Raw genomic sequence first — 17,721 nt, 5'->3', positions numbered from 1 at the left:
ACTCGGCCACTGAGTGCCTAAACTTCTATTTTTCCATTTCAAGCACTGGGCAGGAGTGATGAGGACCAGGTGTGAAGCAAGTAAATAAACAGGTACGCTGGTTAGGCAAGAAACAGGAACACGAGTGACCTGAGATGAAAGGTGGAGGTAAGAGGGCAATTATTGAAATAACAGCCTGCCATAGGAAGATGGAATCTGGAAGATGGATGTCCGAGAATGTCTGAGCTAGTGGCGAGGTTAGTGGGACTGTGGAAGAGAAAGAAAGGAAGCAAGGGAGATTTAAAGCAATAGCAATATATTCATACATTTATATTTTTATTGAAGTTATTTAACGTACAAAAAGGTTTAAACTATAGTTTGGAATTGGCGCTGTATGGTTTAGTCATTTTGATACTGGGCATTAGAACTTGGCTTTTGAGCCAGTGTCATTTCTCAAAGAGAGGGTTGAAGTGGGAGGATGTATCTCTTTTTGTTACTGCATTTGCTACAGAGCAGCCACTGTATACATGTTTGGTTTGCCCAAGGAAGGGGATGATTCAATGGGAAATATTGAGTCCACTGATCACCTCAGTAATTGTGTGCACATTTATCTCCTCAAATAACCCTAAATGTCCTATAGAGTCCACTGTGAAACTCGGAGCTCCGAGTGAAGTATTTGTTTCTCCGAGTTCAAATCAGAGTGTATCTTTTTAAAACCTGAAATTTAGGGCATTGAACCTCCATATAAGATTTGTTCACGCTGCTGAGGCTCAACTAATTGATTATATAGACAAGGTTATAAATGGAGAATACAGAGGAGTTCAGAGACTCTGCTTTTATGATAAGATATTCTGAAGGAGTGCCTCGTCTCTGTATATGTAAAAGTCAACTCTATGGTTGGCAAGGAGATCATGTATGCGGTTCACACAGATGTTGTATTGAGCATAGTATATTGTTCAGCCCTGATGAACCCTGTGTGTCTATAGTTTGTGTTAAGGTTGCTACATTCTTCCATGAGAAGTTGAGTGCCTGTTGATTCGAAAAGAGGTAAACCAGTTGAACACGTTTATAATTTGCCCGTGGTCAATTGGAATCAGTGCCTAATGATGTCATAAGTGGCCAGGAGATCAAGAGGGAATAATAATGCTGTTTCCATGTTGTCTCCAATAAACAGTAATTCTCCACAAACGTCCAACCGCACTCATGTGGCTATTGTAATTGATTTGTATAAAGATTACCACATGCCTAGACTGGTGGAGTCCTGGGTGTGGTTGGCGAATCGGAAAATAATTGTAGTTTCCGGAACTTGGGTGTCTTACAGACTCATATATATCGTGTCAGGTTCTCCGAGTGTGAGGATGTGGATGATAACTCGATCTAAAGGTGTGTTTGCTGGGACTATTTTTGTCAATCTCATTGTTCCCAGGTCATTGTTCTCACATTTCATGAACACCCTGGATATGCAAGATCCTTTTTATGGTAATGGAGAATTCGTTTGTGGAGATGGCTGGTGCGTTTGTTGAATGTCGCCAACAATTTGTGGGATCAGTAGTGCTAGTGGTGCCGATATCAATACCTATTCTGATATTTTCGATGTGTTTAATCTGTGGGTGGGTGTTTAGTGCCTCAATTTGCTTGCTAGTAGAGGAATGTTCGGAGAAGACACAGGAACTTCAGGTGTTTTAGAATCTTGGATAGTTGCCTCACTGATTTGCTTGCTGTAAGAATCATCTGTGCGCGCCTTTTCGATTCCAGAATTGCCCTGGTGCATATTTATGTACACTGCCTTTAGTCATGGTAGGCGTTTGTTTTCTGAAGTCTCTCTTCATTGTCCCTAAACACCAAATCAACCCTTTCTGCTGTACAATTCGGCTGTTATTCTAAAAGGGTGTGAGGGGTTGTTGTGCTGTGAGTATTATTGAAAGTGTTTAATTATAAATGTGTTTGAGCTCTTCCATGTCTTGAGTCAGTTCCAGGGGCAGGTGTGTAGCAAGTAGTGGGACAGAGCTGCCCCTTTTCTAATTTCTGTACCTCTTGATCATTCTTGGTGAGTGGAGTGATGCTATATGTGTGATCAGATACAGATGGATGATTTTAAATTCTGTTAGGTGGACGTTAGTCCAGTCATTTTTTTAGCAGTTAGGTTTGTAATATTTAGAGTTTAAGTGAATGCAACTTAAACTGTGGCTCTTGAAGTGATGCCAGGCACTCACCCACTTGTCAATATTCCGTCCTATGAGATGACCCTACATTAGCTAATCAGCGTTTCCTATTCTGTTGTGTAGTCAGAAACTGAAGCACTTCCTCTTGTGGGGAATTCCTTGTAATCACAACTACTGACAACATTAGTTTGTTGTTGATTTGCAGTCTGCTTGTTAGAGCTTCAGGAGTCTTGAGAGAGGATTGTTACTGGTGTTTGAATTTCTTGAGTGTATCCGACCCATTTCCCCCTCTCCTATTCTGTCCGTAATTTGTGATGCATTGTGTATAGTATTCTGGGAAGTTAAGGTTCCCTTTGTGCCAAAGTGGCATCTAGACCATTTTACTCAAGGAAACTCGTCAAGTTTGTTCCAATTATTCATGTCCATATTAATAGCTGAATGGAATTTGACATTCAGGTGGACTCATTTTGGGGCGGAATTACTGGAGTGTGGTTGTATGGAGTAGGATGTTAGGTGATGGTGCAACTAGTGGGATGCCATTTGGAGCTATTTGTCTCTCAGTTGTTTTTGCCACAGGGTGCCAAATGCCTTTGGCTTCTGCTTCTTTTCAGGAGGTGCCCTTGGTGAGACTACTGTGAGCTTCCTCCTTGGCTTGAAAGGATTTGGCGGTGATAATTGCGTGATTGTTCCTACTTACTGCCTTCTTATGGCTTGCCACATATTTGCCCTGCAGCTGGTCCGTGGGGAAAATTCCCCTAAGGCTCATATTTTCAGATTTGTTTTAGGATCTGGCATGTTAAATGTGGTTTTAGTGCAGCCAGACTTATTGTTAGCTTCTCAAACTAGGTTTTTCAGAGACCTCAGGTGTCATGAAGAGGTGGCGGGTAGTATTGGCTTTGTTGTAGATATGTTGAGGAAGCTAGTTGTAGTTTATCCTTCGAAGTATTTAACGGATTGGAGGGTTTTAATAGGGTACAGAGAGAGATTTTCTTTTGCAATTAGTGGGTAGGTGGTAAAGTGAATATGTTTGCGTGTCAGATAAAGGGCTTTATCTGGATAATTATCCTCTCAGAGCGTAGGTTCAGGGATGTTAGGACTGGGAAGAGCAAAGTCTTCCCATCACTGAAGATTTCTGGAATAATCTGGAAATCTGTAAGTGATAAAGGCTTCCAGAGAGGGCATCAGTGCAACCCTGCGCCACTAGGGAACAGACCACAATATTATGTGCAATCGTAAAGACAAATGGGAGGCATTTCCATAGGTGCCTTCATTTGAGAATTAGTGTGTTAGTGACAGCGACTATGTGATAGAATATTCTTAGGTTCCTATGAACAAGGGTGGCCATCTTTCTTATTTGTGGTGCTGTGGTCATTCAGAAGTGATGCAGATGGTGAATGCTTGAGCGTAAATGCATCGTCTGAGCGTATCCAATGATTGTCAGGCTGTTATTGGTGTATGTTAATGGGCTCTCTGGGAGGTGATCCTCCGGATGATTTCATGAAAGGTCGCATATATAGGCGCTTTTAGATGGACTGTGGTCTACTAGCCAATGCACTAAACGAGGGAATGAAGCCTCATTTTCTAGGTTCCCTCTTTTATCAGCACCACTGGTGAAAAGCCTGGAGACATAGGGCAGGATCTGCCATACATTTGTTAGTGTGCCTGCAGAGACTGAGAGTCTTATACAGATGTGTTACTTTGTTAATAGCATTCCCCAGCGTGCATCTGGTTGACTGCATACACAATACTTCCCAATTTATCACCAGTATTTAGAAAGTTCCCATTTTAACAGTCTAGCTTTTCTACCAGTAGGTTTCAATTGGACTGGGACTGACTGGATAAACATTCGTGTTAGCAGAGACTGGCCTGCGGAGCTGGTAAGGGTGGATGCTCAATAGCAGGCGATACTATGACTAAGTCTATGTTGGGGCAATCTGTCCATGATTTTCTAAGAAGCTTGCTACTGATTGGGTGCTGAGCACTGCACATGCCAGTAGGTGAGATGATGAAGGGGTTAACCATGGTGAGGCAACAGGAATTCACATATGCTGGAAGGAGCTGAGGAGGATGTAGGCATTTCATCCAGTTGCTTCATGTACGCTCCATAGCAATCACATGGCCAGAAACCGGCGAGAAGTGATAGCGTGGGGTGAACCAGCAAATTCCACCAAGCCTGCCCAGTTGACATTTTGGCTGTTCAGAATGTCTCTTCACGGCTGACCATTGAGGAGACCAACCCAGAGAAGTGAGCAAATGCTGCTAAACTGCTAATCAGTAAAGCCATCTGCCCTCCATAGGCAATGTGTTTTACAGCTCTGTGATGTCACCATCCAAGGGGTTCATATTGTTTTGTTGGACTTTTTAAGGTGTGTGCCTTTGAACTTTAACCTAGATTGCCCAGGTGCAAACTAAATATGAGTAAAGCAGAGTTGTTTGTGCATCTGGTTTATGCTGAAGTGCTCACAATAGCTATGTTTGGTTTAAGACCATGTTTACTGTCTCTCTTGCTGCTACGTCTGCTATTTTCGAGTTGCATTTCTTTGACTCCAGGTCCACCATCGCTGCAGGAATTTAAGGTGAACCTAAGAAAATTGTACAGGATTACACCATGTTGATGTGAGGTGGCTGAAGTTATTTCTTAACTGAAACCAAGCAATGGAGTACAATCACAAATTATTCATGGGAATGTACCTTACGATACCAGGGGCGACGGGAGGCACAAAACCTCAAATAAGACAGCGAGGTGTCTTCCATAAAGTTGACATGGTGACGCTAACTATTTTACGTATCTGTGATTCTGCTCGCTTTTCCTTCAGGTTGCCTCTGAGCCAGTGTTTTTACATGATGTATAGTTCCAAATGAAACTCTGTGTATAGGTTTCTCAAATGTCCAAATATCTGTGTATATTCAATTTCTACAGGGTGGTGTGTGCACAAGAGCACATACTAGTATTTTCAAGCTGCTTTTGTATGTTCGCCAGACCATTCTCTAAATATTTTTGCCCATGTCTTCTATTTTGGGTGTCAAATATTATCAGGTCTCACAGTTCACTGGGTACATTGCACACATGTCTTTTATTCCCCTTTTCCTTTCTCGCTGAATGGCTTGTAAATCATGCCCCAGCTGGTACTGGTCTTGTTGTCTTAAATCTGAGTGCTCAGATAACCTTCCTGCTTGTAGGCCTGCTGTGGCCAGTGGAGGATAGTTCTCCTAATGACTAAGCTTAAAGGAAAATAACCCTGCTACTTCATATATATGTGGCTTCCAATGGGCTGTATAGAGGGACCCTGGGGAATTCCAGAAGTGATGGGAACGACCCAGATGTGGAATAGTTTAATAATACATAGTGTTCTCGCGTGAGACAAAGTGTAAACCATCTAACATGATGCTGAATGATATAGGTCTGTGTTGTAGTCTTTTGAAGAGAGAGTGAGGTAGCATTTATTTGATTTGCCTTTTTCGTTGAGCCCCACTGAACCATGAACAACAACAAAAACTAACAAAACAATTCAAGTGCAGGGAATCTCTAGCAACCATTAACAAGAACAAAAATAAATAACAACCACCCAGTAACAAGCTTTGGCAAAGCCAATAGTTCTTTCATTTATTGCCAGCTGTTTGACTTTGTCAAAGCTTATGCTAATGTCTTGATGTTTGCGAAACTATAAAGTTGGGGAGCTGCTGTTCCCTCGGTCATATATTACAAATGGCTAAAAGCAAAGAATATGTTTTTTGTCTCCAACACCACACATTGCCATAGCAGACCTAGGCACTGAAGGGAACTACTCAATATGCGGACGATTTCCATGTAACAGATCAGAATGCTGTCACTGAGTGAAGTTAGCCAGTGGCTGAAGTGGGCTGACCCATTGCCTCATGCTGTATACTGTAGTAGGCGGAAGAAAAATGGGAATGACACTACAACAAAAACAAGGGATAAAATGAGCGAACTGAAAGCCCATATTCAATCAATCAATCAATTACAAGAATTTGTATAGTGCGCTACTCACCCGTAAGGGTCTCAAGGCACTGAGGGGGGGGGGGGGGGGGGGGAGAGTCGCTATTGCTCGAACAGTCAGGTCTTGAGTTGTTTCCTGAAGGAGAGGTGATCCAGGGTCAGCCATAGGTGGGTGGGGAGGGAGTTCCATGTCTTGGCTGCCAGGTAGGAGAAGGATCTTCCTCCGCTTTACAATATTAGTATTGTAAAGCAAATATATGTATATATAAGACATTGTAGCACGTTTTGATGGAGTATAAAAAAGTGTATATTCTACATCGTGAAATGGGGACGATCCTGCTGCCATCTCAGTTTTCTGATAGGCTAAAATAGAAATATAGACAATCTAGGCATCTGGGGTTTCTATTACTACCAGATATTTTTCTTAAATGAAGGAATGAACTGAGGATTTCGGAGATGATGGACTTTAGAGGTCATGCAGGTCAGCTTGAAGTTTGTTGTGGCTTCTTGCGGGAGCCAATAGAGTTTTTTCAGATGTGAAATGAAAACGTTCTTCTCCCTTTATGGCACTCGGACCCATAACATCAATGAATACAAAAAAGATCAGCATTGCGATAGAAACGGAAAACCTTTTGCACACTTTTTTGTCTAATTTTGATTTTCTAATAAGATGTTCTGGACTTTGTTATTGTTTTAAACACTTTAGCATTTGCACTTTATTGCTGAAGTACTTTAGGGTCATGTGGTCTTGCATTTGTGAGGACCGATATGGCCCTGTAGCATATAGGCACTTTCTTTGAAGTATGCAAAATTGTTGTCTGAAATAATATGATGAATGGCTAAATATACATAAGACCAGGAAATATCGGAAACTTTGATGACAAATTAAATGTTATATTTGGTATTGCAGTTGATTGGTATTGTAGTGGTTGATATCTAGGTCTCTAATCTATTTTATGAGATTTGTTATTTGAACGGTGTCAGTCAGTACGGTGTCAGTCAGTCAATATCAGGTAGCTAAAGGATACATAAAATGATATTTGGCATTTTGATAGACGTTATTGTCATGCTCCTGAGATAAAATTTGGAAGCATTTTTGCCTTCTAAAGCACTTTAACATTTGCACTATATTGCTGAAGCACTTTAGGATTATTAAACCATAGACTTCAGATCAAACAGCCAAATGAGTTGTATTGACATTTTCAATATGTATTGTTGAAGACCATCTGTTGGTGTTTGATATAAGGAAAAAGTTCTCTTATTGGGATGTAGGAAGAAAAATTGATATGAAGAAAAATATTCAAAGAGGTTGTAAGAAATTGTCTTCCCGGTGTTAGCCCCTGCCCTCTATAATCGATATGGAGATGGATCCTTTAATTTGAGCGAAAAACCAAGGAGTGCAAGGGTGGCTTGCACTGTTTCCAAGGGCACTCCGGTTGGAGAAAAACTCCTACGTTATATTTTCATCGGTAAATATCATGTAGTTCAAACAAATGTAGTCGTAGTAATCATTCTTGAAAGGTCATTTATTCAGTGGGTCACATATTACATCTTCATAGTGACGCCTTAATGTAACGATTAGTTAAGGTAAACGATTAACCAACATCCAACATCCAAAGATCTATGCATCATCCCTATGCATTTCGGGCTGGGCCCTTCGTCAGGGGATAGCAAGGAATCTGTAAGTAAATGAATTGATGTCAGGAAGGGGAGCTCACAACCACGGGTTAAATAAAAAGTTAAGTATGTTTGAAAAAAATTGTGACATGCATGCGTTAATTGAAGATGGTGGGAGGGGAACAGAGGTGCAAAAAGTAAAAAATAAATAAAAATGTGAATAAAAGTAAACCAATGTCGATCATGCCGTGTTGTCCAAGTTTAGAGAAAACCTCAGGGTGGGTGAGAGATAACCACCGTGTCGTGGGTAAAAACGGAACAGACCTGATAGACCCGAATTCCAATGCGTGCGTGTGGAACTTCTGACAAAAGAGAATACTGGAATCTAAATGGCGAAGTGAACTATCATAGCGAGGCACAATTAAAACAAATAGCCATGCGAGTGAAGGTAAAGTGGATGTTATCTTACCGATGGGTTAGTGTAGCAACGCGCCAGACGCCGTGTTGCCGAAGGTTAGTAAGCAGCCGAGACTCATGCGGAAGTAAATAACTGCCGTAGAAGTAAACGACGGACTAACGAGTGTGTAAACGGGAGAAAAAGTCATATCGGTGGAAACTCAATCGTGTGCGAAACCTCGTAGAATAAACAGGAAAACATAGTAAACCAATGTTCGGCATGCGCTACAAAAAAAACAGTACAACAGAATATAAGCGTGTGCTTACAAAATACTCGTATTCAAAAGTGGCGGCCATCTTAGAATGGGCTCAATGTGGTATACGTAGATAGAGGTAACATTGCTGATTTAACAATGAAAAGATAAGGAAAGACAGGAAGGTGAAATAAATGGTCAGTAAAAAAAGAAATGACTGGAAATTTAGGTGAAAGAAAAATCAAGGACTAGAGGTTAGAGAAGATTATGCCAAAAAAATTATGAACCAAGAGAGAGTAGAGTGTGAAAAAAATCAGGTTAAGACCTAGAACCAAAAAGGTTATGCCATAAAAGTTATGAACCAAGAGAGAGTAGAGTGTAAAAAAATCAGGTTAAGACCTAGAACCAAAAAATTACACCAAGAAACCACATAAACATAAAAGGTAAACGGAGGAGGAGACGTGGGAAGACGAAAATAATAAGCATGTAGCTTCAGACAGGATTAAGGAGAACGTATATATGTTGGGACAACAATAGTCTATAAGAAACAACTGTATTCAAGTCTGTCATTCAGCCCCTTGGGCTGGCAGGCATCAAGTCTCTTAATCCACACTGTTTCCCTTTGAAGTAGTAATTTCTTGTTATCAACGCCTGCTTTCAGTGGGACAACCTCCAAAACAAGGAACTTCAGTTGACTCACATTGTGCTGGTATGAAATGAAGTGAGCAGCCAAAGGTGCCTTTGTTGATTTGTTCCTGATGGTGCTCTTGTGTTCGGTTAAGCGAACTTTAATCTTTCGTTCGGTTTTGCCTACATAAGGCAATCCGCAGGGACATTTTAGTAGATACACTAGATTCGTGGAGTCACAAGTAGCATTGGTTCTCAATTTGATGGCTTTTCCTGATGACGGATGGTTGAAGGTGTTGCCTGGAATTATGTTATGACAATGACTACAATTGTGGCACGGTCTGGTGCCGCAGTAGTTGGTAGACGTGTCAATGGGTTCGGTCTCGAGAATGTTCTTGATATTTCTGGCTCTCTGGTATGCAAAGAGTGGTCTGGTGTTGAAGATGCCCTGAAAGTCTGGTTCAAAGCGAATCATATCCCAACTCTTGAGAATAATGTTTTTGATGGCCTTGCTTCTGGTCGAGTATTTGGAGACGAAAACCGGTCTCTGTTCATCAGTTAGTTTGATATTAGTTCTTAGGAGATCTGCCCGGGCTTTGGTTGCCACTCGGATTTTCGCTGCTTGTAATGTAACCTCAGGATATTTTCTGTCTCTGTACTTCTGTAAAATCTTTTCTTCAGATCTTTCGTAGGCTTCTGGTTCTGAACAGATTCTTTTGGCCCTTAGAAGCTGAGTGTACGGCAGATGTGTTTTAAGTGGTGTGGGATGACAACTGGTAAACATTAAAGCGTTGTTCCTGTCCGTGGCCTTAACAAATAGGTTGGTTATCAATTTGTTATCGTGTAATGTGACCTGGACATCCAGAAATGGCAAACTTTGTGGACTGATGGTGTGAGTAAACTTTATGTGATCATCCAGAGAGTTTATGTATTTCAGAAATTCCAATATTTCATCGGGTTGACCAATCCAAATAAGAAAAATGTCATCTATGTACCTCCATAGGGTAAGAATGTTGTTGATCCATTTGTTGTGACTTAAGATGTGATCTAGTTCCATCCGGTGCATAAACAGGTTGGCAACCTGTTTATGCACCGGATGGAACTAGATCACATCTTAAGTCACAACAAATGGATCAACAACATTCTTACCCTATGGAGGTACATAGATGACATTTTTCTTATTTGGATTGGTCAACCCGATGAAATATTGGAATTTCTGAAATACATAAACTCTCTGGATGATCACATAAAGTTTACTCACACCATCAGTCCACAAAGTTTGCCATTTCTGGATGTCCAGGTCACATTACACGATAACAAATTGATAACCAACCTATTTGTTAAAGCCACGGACAGGAACAACGCTTTAATGTTTACCAGTTGTCATCCCACACAACTTAAAACACATCTGCCGTACACTCAGCTTCTAAGGGCCAAAAGAATCTGTTCAGAACCAGAAGCCTACGAAAGATCTGAAGAAAAGATTTTACAGAAGTACAGAGACAGAAAATATCCTGAGGTTACATTACAAGCAGCGAAAATCAGAGTGGCAACCAAAGCCCGGGCAGATCTCCTAAGAACTAATATCAAACTAACTGATGAACAGAGACCGGTTTTCATCTCCAAATACTCGACCAGAAGCAAGGCCATCAAAAACATTATTCTCAAGAGTTGGGATATGATTCGCTTTGAACCAGACTTTCAGGGCATCTTCAACACCAGACCACTCTTTGCATACCAGAGAGCCAGAAATATCAAGAACATTCTCGAGACCGAACCCATTGACACGTCTACCAACTACTGCGGCACCAGACCGTGCCACAATTGTAGTCATTGTCATAACATAATTCCAGGCAACACCTTCAACCATCCGTCATCAGGAAAAGCCATCAAATTGAGAACCAATGCTACTTGTGACTCCACGAATCTAGTGTATCTACTAAAATGTCCCTGCGGATTGCCTTATGTAGGCAAAACCGAACGAAAGATTAAAGTTCGCTTAACCGAACACAAGAGCACCATCAGGAACAAATCAACAAAGGCACCTTTGGCTGCTCACTTCATTTCATACCAGCACAATGTGAGTCAACTGAAGTTCCTTGTTTTGGAGGTTGTCCCACTGAAAGCAGGCGTTGATAACAAGAAATTACTACTTCAAAGGGAAACAGTGTGGATTAAGAGACTTGATGCCTGCCAGCCCAAGGGGCTGAATGACAGACTTGAATACAGTTGTTTCTTATAGACTATTGTTGTCCCAACATATATACGTTCTCCTTAATCCTGTCTGAAGCTACATGCTTATTATTTTCGTCTTCCCACGTCTCCTCCTCCGTTTACCTTTTATGTTTATGTGGTTTCTTGGTGTAATTTTTTGGTTCTAGGTCTTAACCTGATTTTTTTACACTCTACTCTCTCTTGGTTCATAACTTTTATGGCATAACCTTTTTGGTTCTAGGTCTTAACCTGATTTTTTTCACACTCTACTCTCTCTTGGTTCATAATTTTTATGGCATAATCTTCTCTAACCTCTAGTCCTTGATTTTTCTTTCACCTAAATTTCCAGTCATTTCTTTTTTTACTGACCATTTATTTCACCTTCCTGTCTTTCCTTATCTTTTCATTGTTAAATCAGCAATGTTACCTCTATCTACGTATACCACATTGAGCCCATTCTAAGATGGCCGCCACTTTTGAATACGAGTATTTTGTAAGCACACGCTTATATTCTGTTGTACTGTTTTTTTTGTAGCGCATGCCGAACATTGGTTTACTATGTTTTCCTGTTTATTCTACGAGGTTTCGCACACGATTGAGTTTCCACCGATATGACTTTTTCTCCCGTTTACACACTCATTAGTCCGTCGTTTACTTCTACGGCAGTTATTTACTTCCGCATGAGTCTCGGCTGCTTACTAACCTTCGGCAACACGGCGTCTGGCGCGTTGCTACACTAACCCATCGGTAAGATAACATCCACTTTACCTTCACTCGCATGGCTATTTGTTTTACTTGTGCCTCGCTATGATAGTTCACTTCGCCATTTAGATTCCAGTATTCTCTTTTGTCAGAAGTTCCACACGCACGCATTGGAATTCGGGTCTATCAGGTCTGTTCCGTTTTTACCCACGACACGGTGGTTATCTCTCACCCACCCTGAGGTTTTCTCTAAACTTGGACAACACGGCATGATCGACATTGGTTCACTTTTATTCACATTTTTATTTATTTTTTACTTTTTGCACCTCTGTTCCCCTCCCACCATCTTCAATTAACGCATGCATGTCACAATTTTTTTCAAACATACTTAACTTTTTATTTAACCCGTGGTTGTGAGCTCCCCTTCCTGACATCAATTCATTTACTTACAGATTCCTTGCTATCCCCTGACGAAGGGCCCAGCCCGAAATGCATAGGGATGATGCATAGATCTTTGGATGTTGGATGTTGGTTAATCGTTTACCTTAACTAATCGTTACATTAAGGCGTCACTATGAAGATGTAATATGTGACCCACTGAATAAATGACCTTTCAAGAATGATTACTACGACTACATTTGTTTGAACTACATGATATTTACCGATGAAAATATAACGTAGGAGTTTTTCTCCAACCGGAGTGCCCTTGGAAACAGTGCAAGCCACCCTTGCACTCCTTGGTTTTTCGTTCAAGCTCTAGTCCCTACCGGCCGGAAGGGACCACTTCCTGGCACCCTAAAATACTCACTATCCGTTTACTTTATTATCTTGACGAACATTGTACACTACGTGTGCCGCCATCTCCTATCACTTTTCCTTTAATTTGAGGACACATGAGAAAACTTCTTTACACTCATTTTATACGTGTCTTCTGGAAAATGGTTCCTCTCCGATAATCATTGCATTGAAGGATTTTGACTTTTTTGCATTGTGGTATTAATTTATAAAGGAATGAGTAGTATAGACGTGAGAAAAGAATACGTAAAATAATTTAACATTGAGCACAATGACAGGAGTGGAAAAAAAACAATAACAATGTAAAGAAAGCAAATGTAATGTGAAACAAACATCATTGTAATGATGGGAGGAGGTGGACCGATGTATTGCATCTAAGGAACCATTCTAGTTGTTTTTAGCAAGAGTAACAGTACTTTTACACTGTGTCTCTCTAAAGAGGAATTTCTGTACTTTTGGAATCTGTGGTCCAGTTGAAAGCGAAACGCTGCTACGCGTCGGCCGTTTAATGCAGATTTTTGCACTTTGTGGTAAATGCTAAATGTTGAGATTTGTTGTTTCAAAGTGGATCATGATGCTGCTTCTACTTTCTGAAGAAGAAACATAAGGAGATTTTATATATATATATAATAAAGACAAAGGTGAGCGCTGCTTTGTGACATTTTTTACATCACTTTAATAAGATTTAATGAGTGGCTGGCAACAGTAGTTTAACGAATTGGGATTTCTGTATTTACTGACACATAATACGGCCCCAGGATTTTGGAGGCAATGGACTTTAAAGATCATAGAGGTCATCTTGAAGTTTGTGGTCGCTTCTAGCAGAAGCTAATGGAATCCTTTAGAAATGTGATCAAATGTGTTCTTGAAAAGATCTGAATGAAAAAAAGAGTTTGGCTGTCGCTGGAGATGGTTTTACAGCGTCATTAGGATGACAGTATACACTGAATAACAATGTGAGCGTCTCCAAGTAGTGGAAAGGGTGTATTGCTTTCAGTGAATGTAGAGCAGATCTCAAGGTTTTTGTGTGTGTTCAATTTGTGTGGGCATGGGCAAATATGAGTCTTGCAAGGTGCCCAATGAGTTAACTTTGCGACCAGGGTGTGGAGAGGGCAGCAGTGTGTAGTTTTGAGAGGCAACATTTATGAAATTTGCAGTTGTTTGGGTGGACTAGAAGAAAGATTTCTCTTTTATTCAGATTGAGTTTGAGAAACTTCAGACATTAATTTGTGCAGACTTAAAGAGTGTTGAAAAACAGTGTTCGAGAGAGTGTTGAAAGTGAAAGAGGGGTCAACTACTATAAGCATGGGGTGCGAGCTGGAGTCTTTAGAGGCGAAGATGTCCTCCTGTGCTATGTATATAGGGTTTCCACTATATTGATAATGTATAAATTTAATTGGCACTTGTCGCAGATGAGGGAAGATGAAAGGAATTGCATGATTTTTATATCTAGAGAAGTCTGCCAGTAGTTTCATACGGAGAGCTATGAATAGTTTTGATCCTCTAATCCCGGAAACCTCTGCTGGTTCCTCATCCTGGTGAGTGTCTAGGCCTCCCAGAAGTAGAAGAGGAGCCCACATGAACAGCCTTCCGTGTGCAAAAGAGAACTGATTGATTGGAAAGAGATACATAAAGGGAGAGAAAGAAGCACCCAGCACCGTTGGGGCTTCATTGATTGCCACCGCCGGATTAACCCATGGTACTGACACCCTAAGTACTTTATGAACGTAGGTTAGACCTCAGCTGAGACACTGTGACACCATGTCTGTTTCTTTCTTTGTAGTATGTTGCTCCCGCAGACTTCAAAACTGGTGATCGCTCTGATTTGCTGTAAACAGGTCATCCGTTTGTTGTCTCCTAATACTGCACATGCTTCCCTATTGTAGATTTTGCTAACCGATGACAGCATGACAATAGTCGCAACACCCTGTTGCAGACAATGCCTTCTAATAGCCCTTAACAGTGAGCCATGAGTGCTTTCTTGTGACAGATGCAGTCTTCTGATGTTCCCAAACATGGCCACCATGCTTTCTTGTTTCCTCCTCATGAACAGCAATCCTGAAGCCATATCTACTATTTTGTTGCAGGTGGTGCCGCAGATCGTGAGAAGATGCCTGTCAACCATGAAGCTTTCCTTCTGATGGCCAATTCGCAGCATGAGATGGAGGACTGGGTGAAAGCCATTCGTCGGGTCATCTGGGCACCTTTCGGTGGAGGTATTTCTATGTTTTATCATGATCCTTGCTAGAGATGATACACATCACTTAAGTGGCCTCAAGGCACAAGAACAGTTAAGGTGTGCTAAAGGGCACTAATGAAGATAGTTCATTGGTGAAGAGCCAAGGTTTGATAAGGTTCCTTAATTAAAGATGGTTCTCAAATCGATAAACGGTGATCTCCTGGTTTCTCAGAAGCATGGGTTCACTCGTGAGAAACAGATTAAAGAACAGAAAGTGAGATGAGGGAAATCTCTGAGAAATTTGTTGAATGCCAGCGTGGGGCAAAATCCATGAAATATCTAGTGACTTACAGAAGTGTCTTGAATTACATTATTTTGTGGACTGGAAGCCAAGGAAATGCTTTGCGACAGACCGGTGCTTAGCCTTGTCTTGCACCATGGTTGAGAAGATGGAGTACTACATATCAAACACATTTGTAGGTGCTTATTTGTGTAGAATCGCCTCTCATTCAACCTCGCAGGCACACCCAGGAGAGGATAGCAAAATCACAAACCCTTGGAGGGAGAGGTCACATTGCCATAAAGAAGTTGTTAAAGCGTCAGTGCATAAAATGCGTACTAAAATCAGCTCCTATACTTCATTTCTCTATACAGCATTATAAATCTTATTCATTAAGTGATAAAATGCAAAACCAAAGGATACATTCAGCTGAGTGTTTTTACTATTCCTATTAGTATGCCTTGTACAACTTCTACTACCACAATAAAAAAAAACAGAGGGCCTTCTACCACAATTGGTACTCGGCCCCCCTTATAGGAGTTATGTCTAAATAATTTGATTGTGATTCATTCCACCACACCCGGTTCAAGAAAGCAGGGCTTTTTGCTGATGTTCCCCCCACTTTTTGCCCCCATTTTGACTACTAAATACTGGTTTTCAACTCTGACAGTGCACTGAAGCCTGCTAACCAGGCTCCAGTGCCAGTGCTCTCTCCCTAAAACTGTTATGTTATGCAATCTCAATTGACAAGGACTTTACCCCCTTACTATTCAGTAGTATATGTTACCAGAGGTAACCAGGGCATTGGTGGCAAAGGGGTCCTAGGTGCTTGCAGCACTGCTTGTGCTACTGTGAATGACCCTGGTTAACTACTGACAGCTGGCCGGCCCTTGCAGACTGCAAGAGCAGTGCTAAGTGCTTGAACTCTACTATGCCCTCACCATGTGTGGCACAGCCAATGCACTATTTTTTTATTATATATCAGGCACCCCTAAGGATGGCCTTCTGAGCCCAGGAGGCAGGTCACATTGTATTAAAAGTGAGGACATATAAGTGCAAGCCTATATGTCCCTATAATGGCTTTCCCCATTGGAAACTACTATAAGTGTCACCTGTCCATAGTATAACATGGGCTGACGCCCGGGCATTCTTGAGGTTTTGGTATCAAACAACATACCTTTTCACCCCTGACATGAATCGCATACCCTGGGTGATATGGTAGGCACTCAGGTGGCTACCTTAGTTTAGAGGTTACCATCCTGGTTGGCCCATTTTCACTCTGCTCTTGCTGGCAAGCCCGTGTTTTCTAAGCCAGCTGCCACCAAAACAGGATTTTGACCTCCTGCCAGTCAGTGTGATCCCTCCCAGGAGTCAGGAACAAAGGCAGGATGGGCAGAAGGACGTCACACATCCCTCCTCCCAAGCACGCTAGTGAAGTGGCACATTAAGGTGGCGAGCCTCAAAGGCTGCCCTACCTTTGATATGCATCGGGCCGACACCCACAAGAGGAAAAAGCCCTCCCTTCTACCCCAGGCACATCTGCACCCGGGCAGGTGGGAAATGAGTTAATCAAGAAGGTGTACACCCCCGGAAAGCTAGCCACACCTCCAGGGTGAGCAGACTGGTCTGCACACTAAAAGTAGATTCCTGCCATCAGTAAAAGTGACAGAATAGAGGGTTCTGGGTAGAAAAGGTGATCTAAACCATGGAAGTAGTCACTTCAGGGGCAGACTTGCTGCAGGGACCAGCTGCCCATTGGCTACTAGCTCCCACACCCCTAATGTCCCTAAAGCCAGGATTTAAAATACATCCCTGACACCAGACCCTCAGTTCTGATCCCACTTGCATCAATGGGGACACAGAAGGGACCCGGGGCATCGACAACAGAAACTTGCACAAACAAAGAGGAGGATACTCTGGACCTGGGACAACACTTCTTGGAACTGTATGAACGAGGTTCTCCTAGGCTAAAGGTCAGTTCCCTCATAAAAGAGCTAGATGCAAACTCAGACTCCTGTGGACTAGTGGGACTAACCCCCTGCAAACTGCAGGTAAAATGACACTCAGGAAGCATCTGGCCCTCTAAGGGATTGGCCAAATCCAGATGGACTAATGCATAGTGCAAACTGTAATCTGGCCTTCCACGAAGTTTCAAGCTGCTTCTGTCTTTCGTTCGACCTCCAGTTGTTGAAGTAGATCTCAGCTGAGCTTACCCGCTACTAAGACTTGTTGGTTGCTAGTTCGGTAACCGACCTGTTAATTCGATGCTGTATCAAGAGGGCATTCCAGAACACCTGCGACCAACATCGGCAACTACCCTGCTCTGGGGTCTTCGAATCTTGTTTTCAGCAGCACCATGTAAAGTGCTAAAAGCAGCTTTCCAGCTGCTCCCGTTCAGCACCATGGACTTCCAGGACAACTCTTCACTGGGCTCTACGGGCCAGGTAAAATTAAACTGAAGGTTGTCGCTTGGTCCTGGGACCAATCTTAAGGACGTGGGGAAACCCAATAAACCCTTGTAGGCTTGGGCAATGGCTAGTTTATGTAGAGGGTGGCTA

General features: G+C 41.9%; 1 protein-coding gene across 2 annotated transcripts in view; it reads left to right on the top strand.

Moving 5' to 3' along the window:
* Positions 1 to 17,721, top strand: part of ARHGAP22 (Rho GTPase activating protein 22) — a 441,023-nt gene that overhangs the window by 320,570 nt on the left and 102,732 nt on the right. For both annotated transcript variants that reach the window (XM_086921793.1, XM_086921795.1), the window contains one exon: positions 14,792 to 14,920. In XM_086921793.1, the coding sequence (XP_086777919.1) occupies positions 14,792 to 14,920 (129 nt within the window). The remainder of the gene's footprint in view (positions 1 to 14,791; positions 14,921 to 17,721) is intronic.

Source organism: Lissotriton vulgaris, chromosome 5 (assembly GCF_964263255.1).
Source record: "Lissotriton vulgaris chromosome 5, aLisVul1.2, whole genome shotgun sequence".
NCBI lineage: Eukaryota > Metazoa > Chordata > Amphibia > Caudata > Salamandridae > Lissotriton > Lissotriton vulgaris.
This window is presented reverse-complemented; position numbering and strand designations above follow the sequence as displayed.